At 31.2% G+C, this 16,570-nt stretch overlaps 2 protein-coding genes across 2 annotated transcripts; both read left to right on the plus strand.

Moving 5' to 3' along the window:
• Window positions 1–9,684: 9,684 nt before the first annotated feature.
• Window positions 9,685–10,236, plus strand: LOC142635676 (cell wall / vacuolar inhibitor of fructosidase 2-like). The gene has a single exon (XM_075809797.1). The coding sequence runs from the start codon at window positions 9,685–9,687 to the stop codon at window positions 10,234–10,236; it is 552 nt and encodes a 183-aa protein (XP_075665912.1).
• A 3,253-nt stretch (window positions 10,237–13,489) lies between these two features.
• LOC142635677 (putative F-box protein At3g28280) lies at window positions 13,490–14,680 on the plus strand. The gene has a single exon (XM_075809798.1). It carries the CDS (start codon window positions 13,490–13,492, stop codon window positions 14,678–14,680), a length of 1,191 nt encoding a protein of 396 aa, XP_075665913.1.
• The last annotated feature ends 1,890 nt before the right edge of the window (window positions 14,681–16,570 follow it).

A 16,570-nucleotide genomic window follows, 5' to 3' on the forward strand; every position in this document is an offset into this window, starting at 1 on the left:
CTCACTCATATTTTACATGATAATAATGATATAATAGGTACATTCAAAACAGGATTGGCAGGGAATGTTCAAAAGGTATATATGTCCCATGCAAACTCGGTTTCTTCATGTGGGCTTGGTTGGAACAAAAGAAGGAAATCATATGGCCAAGAAGCATTAACATAAAGGAACTGGAAAAAGAGGGGGTGGGGGTTAATGGAGACTCTGCCTTTTTGATCTTCATCATACCACTAAAAAAAAAAAAAAAAAAAATTGTAGAAATCATAAACCAAATTGGGGAAAAAATAAGACTATGAAAGCAAGGGAGATAGAGAGAAACTACATTTAATGCCTTTAAAAACTTAGAGCAAAGATTATGCATTTGAGAGATAGATGAAAGCTAAATGTGAAGATCTATGCGAGAGTGAAAGTTTGTGTTAGTTTTAACTTTTTAGGAATGTGCGTGTGTGTGTGTGTGTGTTTTTTTTTTTTTTTTTGTGGAAAATGTGTCTGAATGTTTCTAGAAGGTTGTATGTTTATGCTTATACGAACAACGAATGGGATGGTAGAGATTTTTATAGTGTGCAAGTTAAATGTTTTTGCTTAGGTGAATGAACTTGATTATTGTGGTTTTCTAACTTCCGTGTTAGGTGTTAATGCATGCACAAAAATTTAAAATTTTTGATAAGATACATGATGCAAAATTAACTATCCAATTTAGAATTTAAATTATATTTTCTCTTAGCTTTGATTTTAGAGTGATTAACTATCCATTTTAGGTGTTAATGCATGCACAAAAATTTAGGATATGGATATATATATATATATATAATTCCTTAGGCACAAAAATTAAGAAAGGATTTTAGAGTGATTGGGATTGATGTAAAAAAAAAAAAGTGAAGAGTCAGGTTTTTATATTCAATGAGATGTAAGTAAAATTTTTTGATAATCACAAGGATACGGTTAATTACACTTTGAATTTTCCACAATCGATAATCATTCCTTTTGGCAAACTATTAAGGAAATCATAATTGTAAAACTTTTGCAAAGCCTAACAAACGATTAACAAAGGAACAGAATATTGCATCTTATTATTTAAGTGATCCTACAATGAGGGTAAAAAAATACAATAAAAGAGACTTAAAGAAGCCTATTCACCAATTTAAACATTTCAAGGTCAATTGAGTATCTTTTGCATGTAACTACAAATTCTTCATAACCGTAAGGATAAGGTTCATCTCGGTTCCAATGTCCCATTCCAATTTTGTGGCATGCTTGAAAGTTTGGAATTCAAACAATTCCCTAGTTTCCTTGCAACTTGTTATGAAACAGGAAATAAACATGTAACATCAATCATAGGCAAATAAAAAAACTTTTATAATTAAAAAATAAAAATTATTCACAAAAAGGAAAAAAATAATAGGCAGATGAAAGAAATGAGTCATCAAACCTTAAGAATGGTTGCAATTTGTTTTGCAGACCATAAAACAGGACCATTAAAATTTTGAGTTTCCATACGATTTGTTATGAAATAGAAATAAACATGCAATATCAATAATAGGAAAACAAAAAAGAATTTATCATTAAACAATTAAAATTATTCACAAAAACAAACGAAAGTATAGGCAGATGAAAGAAAAAAGTAATCAAATTTCAGGAAGCATAAACCAAGACCATTAAAATTGTGAGTACAATCGGAATATATGGAAAACTTCTTCTTATATAAGATACAGATTTACCCAAATATATGCATCATTGATACCGAGAGATTCTTTTCAAATTCCATAGCATTCATTGAAAAAGAGGGGAGATGTATATTAAGGTGCCTGAATCAGTGTGGTAACTGGGTATATGCACCGTTAGCTGAGTAGGAGAGGAAGGATTTTGGGTTTTGATTATTGTAGAAGGGGAGGTGAACCTAGAAATATGTGGGTGTGGAAAAAAGAAAAAGAAAAAAAGAGCACACCTGAATTACAACTAATCCCACTTAAATGTAGACAAATGGAGTCACATGAATCTTGACACATGATACAAAATTAGGATTTTAATTTAGAATTGCAATTTGAGTTTCTCTCTGCTTCACCTATTTTATATATATATATTACATAAATATGTCAATTCCATTAACTTCTTTACTATTTAATGTATGATAATATGGTAATTTCAATAAGATGAAACCTAAATAAATAAATAAAATGCAATTTTCAGTTTCATGAAGCCAGTTAGCATGTAGGTACGAGTATATTAGTATATGTTATATAATTTATTGCTTAAACCTTCTTTTCTCTTCTTTTGTTTACATTTTTTGGGCTTTATTTGTTCATTGCTTTAAGTTTAAGTCTTCAACTCATTTTTTTTCCTCTTCTTTTGTTTTTATAATTTTTAAATCTCTTTATTTGACATTGCGGTTCGACCATTGACCCATTGGTTGAACTAGTGACCTAGTAAACTGCCTCATAGACTAGATCAACGTCTAGTTTGAGTTAATTGGTGGGTTTCAACCACCTTATAACTGAATTTTGAATGTAATTGAGATAATGTTCTGCCTTACAAATTGTGGTAGAGGTGGAATTTTTTCTCCAAAGATGCAATTTGACTATTATGAACAATTTAACTTATTAGGATAAGGATAGACTCAGGATTTCAAATTGTTGTTGTAGCCGGACCTCTATATCTTGTATTTGAGTTTAAACAACTTGGTGATTAGGATTTACGGTGATTGATATGTTGCAATGCTCTCAAAAACTCAAGACAAAGGCAGAGGCAAACGCAGAAGAACAATGAGTTTGGACAATTTTCCCGATTGTCTACTGACAGAAACTCTGCTTTGCCTGCCTTTGAAATCTGAATTTCAATGCAAATGCATATCAAATCGCTGGTGCTCTTTAATCTCTACTCATTTTTCTCGCCGATATGTTGGCCACCACCACACAAACCTTCAACCCTTTACATTGCTCTTTGAGTCCGCAGATATCCTATCAAATCGTGCCTTCACAACTGATTCTGACGAACCAGAATTCAAAACTCTCGCTCCTTTTGTACACAGATACAATGAGCTTGAAGATTCGTGTAATGACTTGCTCTTATGGCGCAAGTGGCCTAAAGATGAGGTGCCTGGTAAGATAAGCGTTTACTATGTGATGAATCCAATCACTAGGCAATGTCTCGCGCTCCCTCCCATCACTCAACCTCGTGGTTTTTTCATTCAAGCTGGGTTAATTTGCAGCTATGACTGCATTAATAATAATAATAATAATAATAATAATAATAATAATAATAATAATAATAATAATATTGATGATAAGCAACTCAGTTGCAGTGTGGTGCTCATTCCTTATTTGAGTCACAAGTCGAGAAAATTCAAGATACACATGTCCTCGTCCAACACCAGTGAATGGAGCGAGTTGGAGATGTTGCTGCCGGCGCTGGAGGGATTTGAATTATGTCACTTTCCCAGGTCTGCTGTTTCCTATAAAGGCTTGCTTTTTTGTTGTGGTATTGGTGGCCGTCTTCTCGCGTTTGATCCGTACAACGCCAGATCTTGTCGATTGATTGATAAGCCTATAGAATTCGAGTCACATGGAGGAACTGATTGCGTTGGGGAGTGCCAGGGGTGCCTGAGGATATGTCAGATTTCATTGTGGTTTCGTTTAGGTAGTGTTTTACGTGTTTGGGAGTTCAAGGACTATGATAATGAAGGTGGAGGCAAATGGTTCTTGGAGCATGAAGTGTTTTTCAACCAGTTGGTCTCAAAACAATCTCCTTGGCTCACACAATATGTCCCACTGAAATTTCCCTTTGTCACAGTACTAGCTTTTCATCCTAATGATGGAGATATCTTGTATTTGGTGATTGAAATGAAGGTTGTATTATGCAACTTGAGGAGCAAAACAATGGAAGTTTTTTGTGATATTCCTCACGGCTGTGAAGGTGATTGCACTATCATCAACTTTGTGCTACCATGTTGGCCAACTCCCATTCCATAATTATGTTAATGCCACCTAATTGATTGTGTTGCTTGTTAGAATCTTCAGCTTTGGGCTTTGTGTTTTTTGACTTGCGTTCATGCTATTATAGTTGATTTTTCTAATTATTGTTACTATTTGATCATCCCATCATCTAATCTTGTGGTTCTTAACACTTATTTTCTCTTCATTATGAAGTGCGTTTCTTTAACTGTTCGCATTGGTGATCAGTTGTTTTAGTTTTACATTCAACAATATATGGATATTACAAGGCGTTACAACTTCCTAGCAGAGAAACACAACTCCAACTCGCCATAAACAGTTTGATCAAACTTTTCTATTTGTTAATCAACATTGAACTTACAATATATTTACTCCCAGCATATACAGTCATTCGTTTCTCTCCCCTTGTGTATGGATTTCTCTCTAGTTGTATTATACTCCCTTCATCTTAGATTGTTTGACTTGTGTTCTACTTTGGGCTATCCCAAAAATAATTAAGTCTTCTTTGAAAAATTAAATCCCATTATTTTTTTTAACATTTTCATTATGCCCCTTGGAATTTATCAATACTTGTATTAAAATTTGATTTGAATATTAAGATTGAATTTGGTCAGGCTTGGTTGTAGAATTTAAATTTGAAGCTAACTTTGTAATATTATTGTACTAGTAGTACACCAATAGAGTTTATAATCTACAATAACTTTGAAAATTGAACACGGTAAAATCTTTATTCTTTTATTTTTATATGCACAGTTGTTTAAATTTTTGATAAATTTGTTTAAGGGTAATTTAGGAAACTTCTAATTTTTTTTTAAAATGACAAACATAGTTAGTAAAATACGGTTCAAGTTTAATATGACAAGTATACAGACAGGTATAGTTTGGCATCTTTCAAAAAATTACGTTTCGAAAATTCAGCATAAAAATGCAGGAATGGAGAAAAAACGGTACATATATGTTACAGGTATGTTACATTTGTTTTTAAAAAAATCGTAACAAAAATACGTAACATTTACCATATATTTTTTTAGATAAATTCAATCATCTCTGTAACATAACTTCTCAACTCCTCAAGTGTGATTTCGTTTGTAGAACATACAAATAAAATTTAAATTTTTTGAGAACAACGCAGTAGAAATTATAAATTTTATTATATAGATCATATAAATTAATGTCGCGATGTGTCATTAATTATAAAAAGTAATTCAGATACTCATTATTATTTTGATAAAATGGAACTAATCACAATTATTGTCTCATTAATTATTAAGTTTTTGTAGTAGTAGTGCTATGTTTACAACATTTTTTATAAGTATTTTATAACAAATCCTAGATGACATGCTATTATTGGTGAGTGAGAAAGTGATATCAATGGTGAGCCTAAATTATAATTTACTCCCTAAATTTCGTTGTAAAAATATTGTAGAGGTAGCATCGTAACATATTGCACTAGTTTTAGAGTATTTAATATTATAATAATAATAATAATAATAATAATAATAATAATAAAATCCTAAACTTGATTATCTGGGCACCAGGAACAATGACACAGACTTGGGACATGTGTTTTGTCAAGTTTATATTTTAAATATATTAAACATGAGTCTTAGACTCATTTAGTGTTTGACATGTATTGGTTTTACTAAGAATTTTTAATATTTTTAATATTTAATATTTTATATTACTTATTTGACGCAACAGCCAACAAGTTTCAATAAAAAATTGGTTTTATTTTTATTTTTTAACAAACCGAATGTAACGAGCTGATTTTTACATTGTCCGTATTTAACACTTGTTGTATGCTTAAACTTAAAGTAACATGTTTAGTTACAAAACTTTGCAACCAATACATAAGATGCGAGTAACTTTAATTTTAACGGACATAGGAAAACCAATGAAACAACTCATTTCAAGGTAAAAATAAAAAATTAAAAAAAAAAAAAACTGGAAGGATATATCCCAAGAGCACAATCCACTATATCAAATTGAGATTTACAGTCAAGAATACCAATCCGTGGTAAATCATACATAGTTACCAAACTTGGCTCTGAACTCCTCAAACTTCTTTGATCTGGCTCTACTCTCACATGAACCTATAGTTCATGCCCTAATCTTCAGCACACTTGATAGCTGAAGGCTTGGTTGCAACTTTAATCCACTAGTACTAGCAATTTGTATTTGATCTTTGGTAGGTGCTTGATAGAGTTAGAAGACACAAGACCTCACGGATCTAACAAGCGTAACTCTCAAGACTTGAAAAACATGAATTCCGGTTTTCCTCTTATATCTTGCTAGCAGTGTTGGATTCAAACCTTGAATGTTTCGCGGGTTGTTGGGCCTAATTTAAAATCCTTCAGAATCGCATCTTGATCGGTCAAGGCTTCTCTTTGATCGGTCAAGGTTTTCCTTTGATCAATCGAGCATGATAGATTTTGAATTCTTCTTTCTGCAGCTTGTATGTTATTGAATCTTGACTTATATCAATTTGAGCAATGTCTAAAGCACTTCAAAGACCCTAAGATCCTAGACAAGTTTTTGTTCTCGATTTGCCAACATAGATCATATTTAGAACTTAAACAATTATGACTAAATATTTAGAACCTAACACAAACATTTAACAATTTTTATATGTTTTGTTTATTTATTTATATATATATTTTTTATTTTATAATTAAGGTTAAATGAAATGTAAAAAATAGAGATTTTAAAATTTTCCAAATTTTTTCTTATATATTTGTATTATTACTAGAGAACATCTCCTTTCTAGTTATGATGCGAAATATGGTTTCCTTGGTTAGAGTTTGATTAGTTTTAAGTTTAATTAAAATTTTTTATGAATGTATTTAATTGATAAATTTTAGATTTAATTATGTGAATGTAAATGTTGATTTTATTACATTGTAAAGTTTTTAGTGTCCTCTTATGATTATCTCTATTTTATTTTTTACTCCTCCTCACAACTTCTTTATTTTCCAATTAATGGTTACTAATGATTTTTGATTTATTTTTTCCTTTCTCATATACTCTCTACTACTTTGAATTGTTTGTTTTTTCTTTACCATAAATCTCTCTCTCTCTCTCTCTCTCTCTCTCTCTTCATTGGCATTCCGCTATTTTCCAAATTTGATGATAATTCTAAAGTACTAAATATGCATTGTAACGTTTTTTTATTTCTTTTTCATTCCATTTTGCTGTCATTAAGTTAGTATGTTCATAACTATTAGTTTGTTTATGTTATCTTTGGTTTGATATCCTTTTTTTTTTTTAATTCAGTGTTTCTAAATTAGCATGTGGTTTGTATTACATTTTTCTTTTGATGTATTGTAATGTTACATGAGAAGACTTTATGAGAACTATTTTTATTTATCTGAATTTAAGTAAAATGTTATATGTTTTAATTATTTTTAAATAAAAAACGAGAGTAAATATAAATAGTTTAATGATATTGTGGATGTGGCTTCTTTTAATTGTTGAATAAAATAAGATGAGAAGAAAAATAGTTAAAAATAAAATATATAACAATAAACACCAAATTATCCACATCATGCTATATGCAATAGAATAATGTTATATTCTTTTATACCATCTCTACAATGCAATAGGATGACATTTAATAATCAAAGAGAACAAAAAAATATAACAACTTAAAACACAAAACTAAATCACATCAATAGAAAGTGTTGGGTTATAGATTGACTCCGTTTAATTAATTCAATTACCCAAGTTGATTAATTATGTCAAATTACGTGCAATATCATGGAGGCATGAACAAATCACCAAATAATCTAGTGTGTAGCGGAAAGTAAATTGGCACGCTGATTTGTTAACTAATGGGAAAACCTCTCACAAGACAGAAAAACTCCACCGAGTGATTTTCAAGTTACCACTCCCAAAAATCACTAATCAAAATCAAGAGATTACGAGTACAAAGACATTGTGATTTTCAAGTCACTAATCAAAATCAAGAGATTACGAATACAAGGAATCTTATCCCAAACCTGGTCTATCCTAAAGTAGGTACCTATAGTAGAATCCTTATGCAATTCTCAATTGGTCTTGATTTTGTAGAGACTTCTTCCTTTTATATGAATCCTAGTATGTGAAGCTCATTATTGGATGTGAAGTTCTTCAATACACTTGTAGGGAAGGAAGCACTTGGTCACAAAACCCTAAGGTGCATAAGAACACAATAGTTGAACAATAAGTGTATAGATTCTCTAATTAAGTCTTTGTATCTTGTGATAAGTTTAAAATAAACCTTTTATATCCCCTAGAAGTTTAGTGAACAAAACCCTAGAAGTCCAAGTCATCATGGGGCAAAAAACTAATCTAGGAAGCTTAATAGATTAAGAGGTATCAAGTTTGTATTGAGGTTCCTCATTAATTCTCGACAGAAGCTAGGTATCAAGCTGGTGTCGAGATAGTGTCGAGGTCCCTTTTTTAACCTTTTTTATTTATTTATTTATTTTTTATTTTTATACAAGATAGAATTTCTACTCTAGCCTAATCTAAGTGTATATGTGCGTGAAGCTCCCTCCTAGAGACTTGAACTCGGCTCTTGCCCCCCACACCCCACAAGCACTTATACTTGTGGAGTGACCATCGCACTAAGGATGTGCGGTGGTTTTTTCAACTTTTTTCACTTATTTCTTTTTGCAATCTTCATATCCTCAATAATACCACTTGATATATTAAAAAGACATACTTTATGATACTCTAGAATCTACTTAGAACTACTTAAATATAAATAAAGTGCGTTTTGTCAAATGATATGCCAACACATGAAAAATAGGACCCTAACAGAAAGTAGAGTTTTAAAGAATACAAAAATTCATCAACTTAAAATAGAGATGCAAGAAAAATTTTATTAAAAAAAATTGAGAGAGAGAGAGAGAGAGAGAGAGAGAGAGAGAGAAATAACCTTTTTGTGGGGAAACAAAAAACTATGCATAGAATAAGAGAGAGAATGAAAAATTTAAAGTAAGATTATGATAATAAGGAGAGCCAAAATAAAGAAATATAAAGGGCTAAAGGAAGGGTGTTATTAAGGTAGAGACTAATGAGGAGATAAAAGGGTAAAAGAGAGGGAGAAATGTTGGGAAAAGTGTAATAATTAATAAGTTGAGAAATTAATAAGATATAAGTATAAGATATTGATGTTTATTCACTAGTATTTACTACATACCCATAAAGTACCATTGGTTTGTGGTTTTGACTTCTCTTATTTAGCATGATATGAGATAGAGCTCTTTTGTATTTCTAGAAAACAACTATTAAAAAAAATTCTATTTTAGGGGCTAAGCTAAAAAAGGTAATTCAAATATATATAGAGTTTTTATTATTATTTGAAAAACGATTCTATCTCTGCCAAGCTAAATAAAAGAAATCAAATGATAGTTTTCCAACTCATTAAAGTTGCTACCAAATATTAGAAAATGATATAGTTTTCTAAAAAAGATGCTTTTTGAGAAATTATTCATTTTCCAAAAATTTTAATGTTTTTTATTTCAATGGTTTTTGTGTTTTCTTGTGTCTAGTAGTATCAAAAGATAATGGGTTAAAGAAAAGTTTTCTTTTAACTTCTCTTATTTAACTTGGCTTGAAATAGAGTTGTTTTCTAAAACAATTTAGCGGAAAATAACTCATGCCAACCTAAGATACTATATATAGGAAGCCAAAAGATATATGAATCAATAATATCATTCTTCACAAAGAACATAGAAAAAAGAAAAAGAAAATGGCGTCTCCGATTAGTTGCCTATCAATCTTGGTAATCCCTCTACTAGTCACCTCTCTTTTCTACCAGGTTTCTAATGCAGTAGACAAAGCCTTTCTTGAAAGCATTTGCCACAAGTCCTTTGACCATGAGCTTTGCTTGTCAACTTTATGTTCAGACGAACGTACTTCTACAGCTGATCCAAATGGTCTTGTCCTCATTTCTATTTCTATAAACATGAATCTAGTACAAACTACCATTAATCATCGAATCCCAGATATTCTTAAAACACTCACAGACCCACCGGATAAGACTCGACTTAAGAATTGCCAAACTGATTTTATTTATGTCCTGGGTAAATTGAGTCGAGGATACGTAGCTTCGGCTTCAAAGCATTATCAGGAAGGGATAACATTAATTTATGATGCACTTTTGAAATCTGCAGAATGTGATAGTGAATATAGAATTAGTACGAACCCCCCAAAAAAATCACCAATATCAGATGTCACTTTCAAAGTGGGGAGGCTTATCGATATTACTTTCGTTATAGTTGATGAGATCGTGTCAACATAATTTATACGTGATCTATAATAAAAATAAGTCTGCCAAGGTCCTTGTAGTTCAGTTGCTAGCTCTTGGTGTAAGAAAAAAAAAAACAAAAAACAAAAAACAAATAAAGATCTGTTTGTGTTAATATTTATTTGTAATCACCTCTTTTTCTTTCAATCAATATGGTATTATTACATTATATTCTTTTCTATACGAGATAGAATAATACTTTAATCTAATCTAAGTGTATATGTATATGAAGCTCCCTCCTGAAGACTTGAACTTCGGCCCTTGCCCTCTACACTATACAAACACTTATACTTTCTTGTGGAGTGACCATCGCACCAAGGGTGTGCGGTGGTGCATTATATTCAATACATCTTTGGTTACATCTTTGTATTAATATTATTTATTTTTATTTTTATTTTTATAATGTTCTTTATCTTTTTCATGTGTACCTTTATCACATATATGTGATGGATTTAATTTTTTTATATTATATATTATGTCATGGACTAATTGTTATTTGCCATGTGGCAGTATTTGTTCATATCATTCTAATTAAATAGATTGAAGATTGCATCACTTGTCTAAGCAATTTCTAAAATTATATTTCATTTATCTATCTCAAAAAATTTATCGTAATTTTATTATTTGGATTTGTTTGATTGATATTATATTATTATTATTATTTTTTTAGGTGGTCCATATTTTGATAAATTATGTTATTGTGAGTTATATTTTCCTAATTTGTTTTTCCTATACAACTAAACTATTTGAGTTCAAATATATCATTCAAAATTCTCATTCTCTTAAAAAGAGATTATTATATTTATAATTTTTCTTATCGTAGGAGTAGTTTCAAACTATTGATTGGGTTTTGTTTAATAATATAGATACATGAACTAGAACTGCATATTTCTTAGACATTACTAAGAGACTATACATTATTATAAATTTAATATTTAAAATAATATGTAAGAAAAAAGTAGACTTTATGCCTAAAATTGAACACTTCACCCATTGAAATGAAAGAAAATAATTTGTATAACAACATAAAGAAAACATGATTTAACAATGTTCTTTTGACTACATACACCTTCATTTATTAAAATTTATTTTTTTACTATACTCCTATTGAGCCTTCTTTGCCACATCATTGGTCACATCATTATTCTTTTTATTATTTATATTTACTCTAAATTTTTTGACAATATTAAATATATAAATATATTGATTTTACTAAATTTATCTTAGATAGTTTTTACTTTACATATTAATTTACTTTAATTTTGATGTTATAAATAAATAATAAATCAATGAAAAATTAAAACAAAAATATTGTCTATACATATTAATCTTAGGCAGTTTTAATAGTTGATAGAGACATTCAAATACATAGCCAATATTGTATTTTGATATAAATTCAAAACCTCACTTCCAAAATAACTAAATATTATGTCCAAAAAAAAAAAAATCAAACAAAAGCTATAAGAGGGAGAGAGAAGACTTGTGATGAAAAACTTTAAAAAATCAATTACACTACCAAATCGTATTAACCCAAAATAGTATTATAAAAAAATACAATGATTCATCAACCTAAAGTAAAGTTGCAAAATAGAATAGATAATATATATATATATATATATAAAGAGAGAGAGAGAGAGAGAGAGAGAGGGTAATAACCTTTTTCATGTGACATACTTATAGTAATAGAATGGGGATAAGAAGAGCCAAAATAAAAGGAAGAGAAAGAGATAGATGAAGAGTGACATTAAGGTTGAGAGTAGTGGAAAGATGAAAAGGTAAACGAAAAATTATGGTCGGAAGTAGTGGAGAGAACTGAGAAGTAGGTAGATGATATGACCGCTGATGTGGCTCAACAAGAATATAGTAACAATAAATGCTACGCTTCAGCTTTTAAATGTCTATAGATATAAATATGGATTATAGATGGATAGATAGATCAAAAAATTACTCAAGTTCATATGACAACCCAATAATTGTCACACCCTCCCTTAAAAATTATCATGACTTTTGAGTAGAGTTGTGGTGTGCCTTTGTATTAGAACTCATTTTCCCTTTCCCTTTTGTATGTGTGTTTCTTTGAAAAAAAAAAACCAACAGACATGGGTTACAAGAATTGAATTTGGTGGTTGTTGATTTAAAAAAAAAAAAAAAGAAGATTTGGTGGGTTCTTTTTTTTATCCATCTTTCTTTTAATTGTAATATTTATAACAATAAATATAATTATGGTAATGATTTTAGTATGACATTTTTCTTTTTCCTGTTTAGTTTGCACCTTAAACGTGGATCTCCGATTGTAATAATTATATGGTAATGATCAATAGTTTTACAATAATTTAATAATTTTAGTGGGACTATGTCTTTGCAATTTACTAAGGTGCAATACTTGAGATGTAACAAAACAGATCCAATTGGACCTTGCTACATCAATTAAACCAAGTAAACTCCACCTTCTGACAGACTGAGCAAGGCAAAAAAATTGATGCTACCGCCTTGTTAAAGAAAAAGATGAAAAAAAAAAAAAAAAAATCAGTCGTTATGGCTGAAGGTGCAGATGTGGAAATTCTTACTGCTCTTTATATTTTCTTTTTCAACAAAATAATTTTAAAGAAACAACACAAATTCCACACAAATTCCATTGATCAAGACAACCCATTTTTTGAAATCCATTATCACTTGCAAACCTGTTCACCTCATAAAAAAAGATTATACAATTCTACTAAGTTATAAGACTCTTGACAATTATATATGATTTTAAACAATAAGAGGTTGGTGAATATAGTTCATTAACGAAAGTCATTCTATCTTATTAATTAGTTCAAATAATATAATTTCATCTAAAATTACATTAATTATTAGTATAGATTTGTGAAGAGAGTAAACATTTTAATTTAGCGCTCAATTCTCAATTGCTACGATTCTCAAAGTCTTTTTTTTCTTTTTTCTTTTTCGATAAGACGATTCTCAGGTCTTAATTATACTATTTGTTAATATTTATCCACTCTTTTTTTTTTTTTGTGGAATTAATTATATATGTAAATTTAATTTGAAAACTTTCGGCTTTCCATTCCAACACGGATTAGGAATTCTATTCCGATTGGGTCTATGAAATCTAATTTCTTCCATTATATTATATATTACATAGGCAGCTACACCTATATTGCTTGGATGTAAAATTTGCAATATGTGTCTAATGGATCTGTTGCAATGTTCTCAAAAACTCCGAGGCAAACGCAAACGCAGAAGATCAATGAGTTTGAACAATCTCCGAGACGGTCTATTGCTAGAAATTCTGCTTCACCTGCCTTTACAATCCGTATTTCAATGCAAATGTGTATCAAATCGCTGGTGCTCTTTAATCTCTACTCCTTATTTCACACGCCGCTATGTTAGCCACCTTCACACAAACCTTCAGCCCTTCACATTGCTCTTCGAGTGCAAAGATGATCAGTCAATAACTCGTGTCCTCGCAACCAATTCAGAGGAACCCGAATTGAAATCTCTTGCTGCCTATGTACACAGACAGAGTGAGCATCTTTGGCTTGAAGCTTCTTGTAACGACTTGCTCTTATGGCGCGCAAAAGATGATGGGGAGCCTAGTTCGATGACCGTTTACTATGTGATAAATCCAATCACTAGGCAATGTATCGCACTCCCTCCCATCACTCTACCTTATCATCGTTCATGGATTCAGGCTGGGTTAATTTGCAGCTATGACTACAACAAGAAGCAACTCAGTTACAGCGTGGTGCTCATTCCTTATTTTCATGACAAGTTAAGGGAATTCAAGGTATACATATTCTCATCCAACACCCGGGAATGGAGCGAGTCGATGGTGTTGTGTCCAGAGGGATTTGAATTGACTCACTTCGCATTTTGTGCTGTTCCTTATAAAAGCTTGCTTTTTTGGTGCAGTAGTAGTGGCCGTCTTCTCGGGATTGATCCGTACAACACTAGATGTTGTCGTTCCTTTGAGCAGCCCATAGGATGGGAGTTAGACAAAGAAACTGATTGTTTTGGTGTGTGTCGAGGGTGCCTGAGAATATGTCAGATTTCAATGTTCTATACTCGTTTTAGTAGCATTTTACGTATTTGGGAACTCAAAGACTATGATAATGAAGGCGGAGGCAAATGGTACTTGGAACACGAAGTTTCTGTCAACCAATTGGTCTCAAAAAAATCTCCATGGCTCACTGAACATGTACAACAGAAATATCCTCTTCCCTTAGTGCTAGCTTTTCATCCCAATGATGGAGATATCTTGTACTTGGCGATTGAATTGAAGGTTTTATTATGCAACTTGCGGAGCAAAACGGTGGAAGTCTTTTGTGATATTCCTCACGACCCTGACACTTGGAATGAAAAGTGTAACATCATCAACTTTGTGCTCCCAAGTTGGCCAACTCCCATTCCTTTTGCTCCCTTACAGAATGGCGCTTAATACTAGAAATTATTGCTTGGGCTTCTGAATTATGATTTTCCTTTTTGGTTGTATATATCATCAATTACCAGTTGTCATATAATCTAATCTATTTGTTATTTTAGACCTGCTGTATCTGCACTATTAGTTCTAGTTCCATAATTATGTTAATACCACCTAATTTCTTGTGTTGCGATTGAGGGAGGATTTGAACCCTGAATATATTAGAGATACATGGTAAGAGGTGCCAACTAGTTGAGTTCCAAAACTCCTGGTTATTATTGTTAACTAACCATGAATTCACACGTTGCGTGTGATAATATCATATTTTTATTTATTATAGTAACAAACATAAATGTAATATAGGAAAAATCATAAACCATAAATATAAATTTGAACAATCATATTGTTATGTATTACTCTTATAAATTTTTATTTATATTTATAATAGGAACAATCATAAATCATAAATATAAAATTTTTCATACTAAAATGAAAATAATACAATTTTTCTCAGAAATTCAAAAGACACAATAATTAATATATTCATTTTTTAATAAAAGTTATTTATAATATTTTGTGAATTATTAAAAAAAATACAAAATTTGGAACTTATTCTTTTCGTTTTAAATAGATTTTATAAAATAACCATTGGGGGCCTCCAATCCCTCACTAAACATGTTCTAAGCTCTAAAAATACCTCTCAAGGCTTCCCAATGGCAGAATTCACTTCTTTAGCGATTTCGACATGGGTTAAGAAACTTGGCCCTAGTTTCAAGGCTTCCCAACATCTTTTTTTTTTTTTTTTTTTTCAATTCATTATCCTCATTTTTTTAAGTAGCCCTCTAGCTAGAATATAGTGTAGTGTTCCTTTTAAAGTCCATGGAGTTCTCATCATTTTGAGCCTTGGCATACAACAAGGAGACTCAAGATTAGGGAATTTCATATTGACTTTGTAGGATGTTGGATGCTAAGTCCAAAACATACTTGTTACCTTAGGCCCAATGTCCTTTTTTTCAAGAGGTCTTTTGATTTGGACTTATGATAACAATTAGGTTATGGTCTTATGAACCTTTCAAGTTAAGATATACCTTTGGATTTTGGGATAAACCTCTTACATGTGAGAACTTCTTTTCCTTTATTCCAATATCTTAAGGTATACCATAATTTTTGGGTCATCCTTCAATTTTACATCTTTTATTTGTCCTTTAGAATTAGGTGAACACAAGATATATGGTTAAATAAACAAGAGATATAAAAGGTATCCTTTTCTTGATAGGATCTAGGATCTTTCTAAGTGTGGATAGACTCCCTAAAGCTAAAAGGACAGATCAATATGTCACTCATAACTAGGTGGGTCATGATTCCAATCAAGGGCCTAAGTGGACTTTTGTGGATTGGTGGTAAACTGTGAACGTACTCAAAACCTATCATAGACAATGACACAGATTGTGAGTTGATGGGATGAACTTCGAAAGACTTTGGCTTGAATGGAGCGTCTCATCTTCCCACTCATCACCAACTAGGGTAAAAGGGACACACAAACCAAGTGAAGTGTGTGAAAACAAGTATTGAACAAACCCTTATTAAGATTAAGAAATAGGACACATTAAAATCAAACTCTCTATCCCTAGTGAAGTCGTCATTATGGGCGCAGCGGTTTTCTCCTAAGAAATGGAAGTACGCCTCAGCCGAATGGACCGGAGTGGAGAAAATATGGACTCACCACCTAGATTAGGTCTATGAACCATAAATATAGCGCCCTTATGTGGAAAGACTGGTCTTATTACCAGAGTATGAGTTCGGAGTTTAAGTGTGGGGATGGGAAGGTGTCAGGCACCCAACCCCACCTAACTCGTGAGTCTGTGTCCACTCATTGTGTCTTATGTCTTAATCTCATTAATGGAATGT

The sequence above is a fragment of the Castanea sativa genome, chromosome 5, assembly GCF_040712315.1.
Source record: "Castanea sativa cultivar Marrone di Chiusa Pesio chromosome 5, ASM4071231v1".
NCBI lineage: Eukaryota > Viridiplantae > Streptophyta > Magnoliopsida > Fagales > Fagaceae > Castanea > Castanea sativa.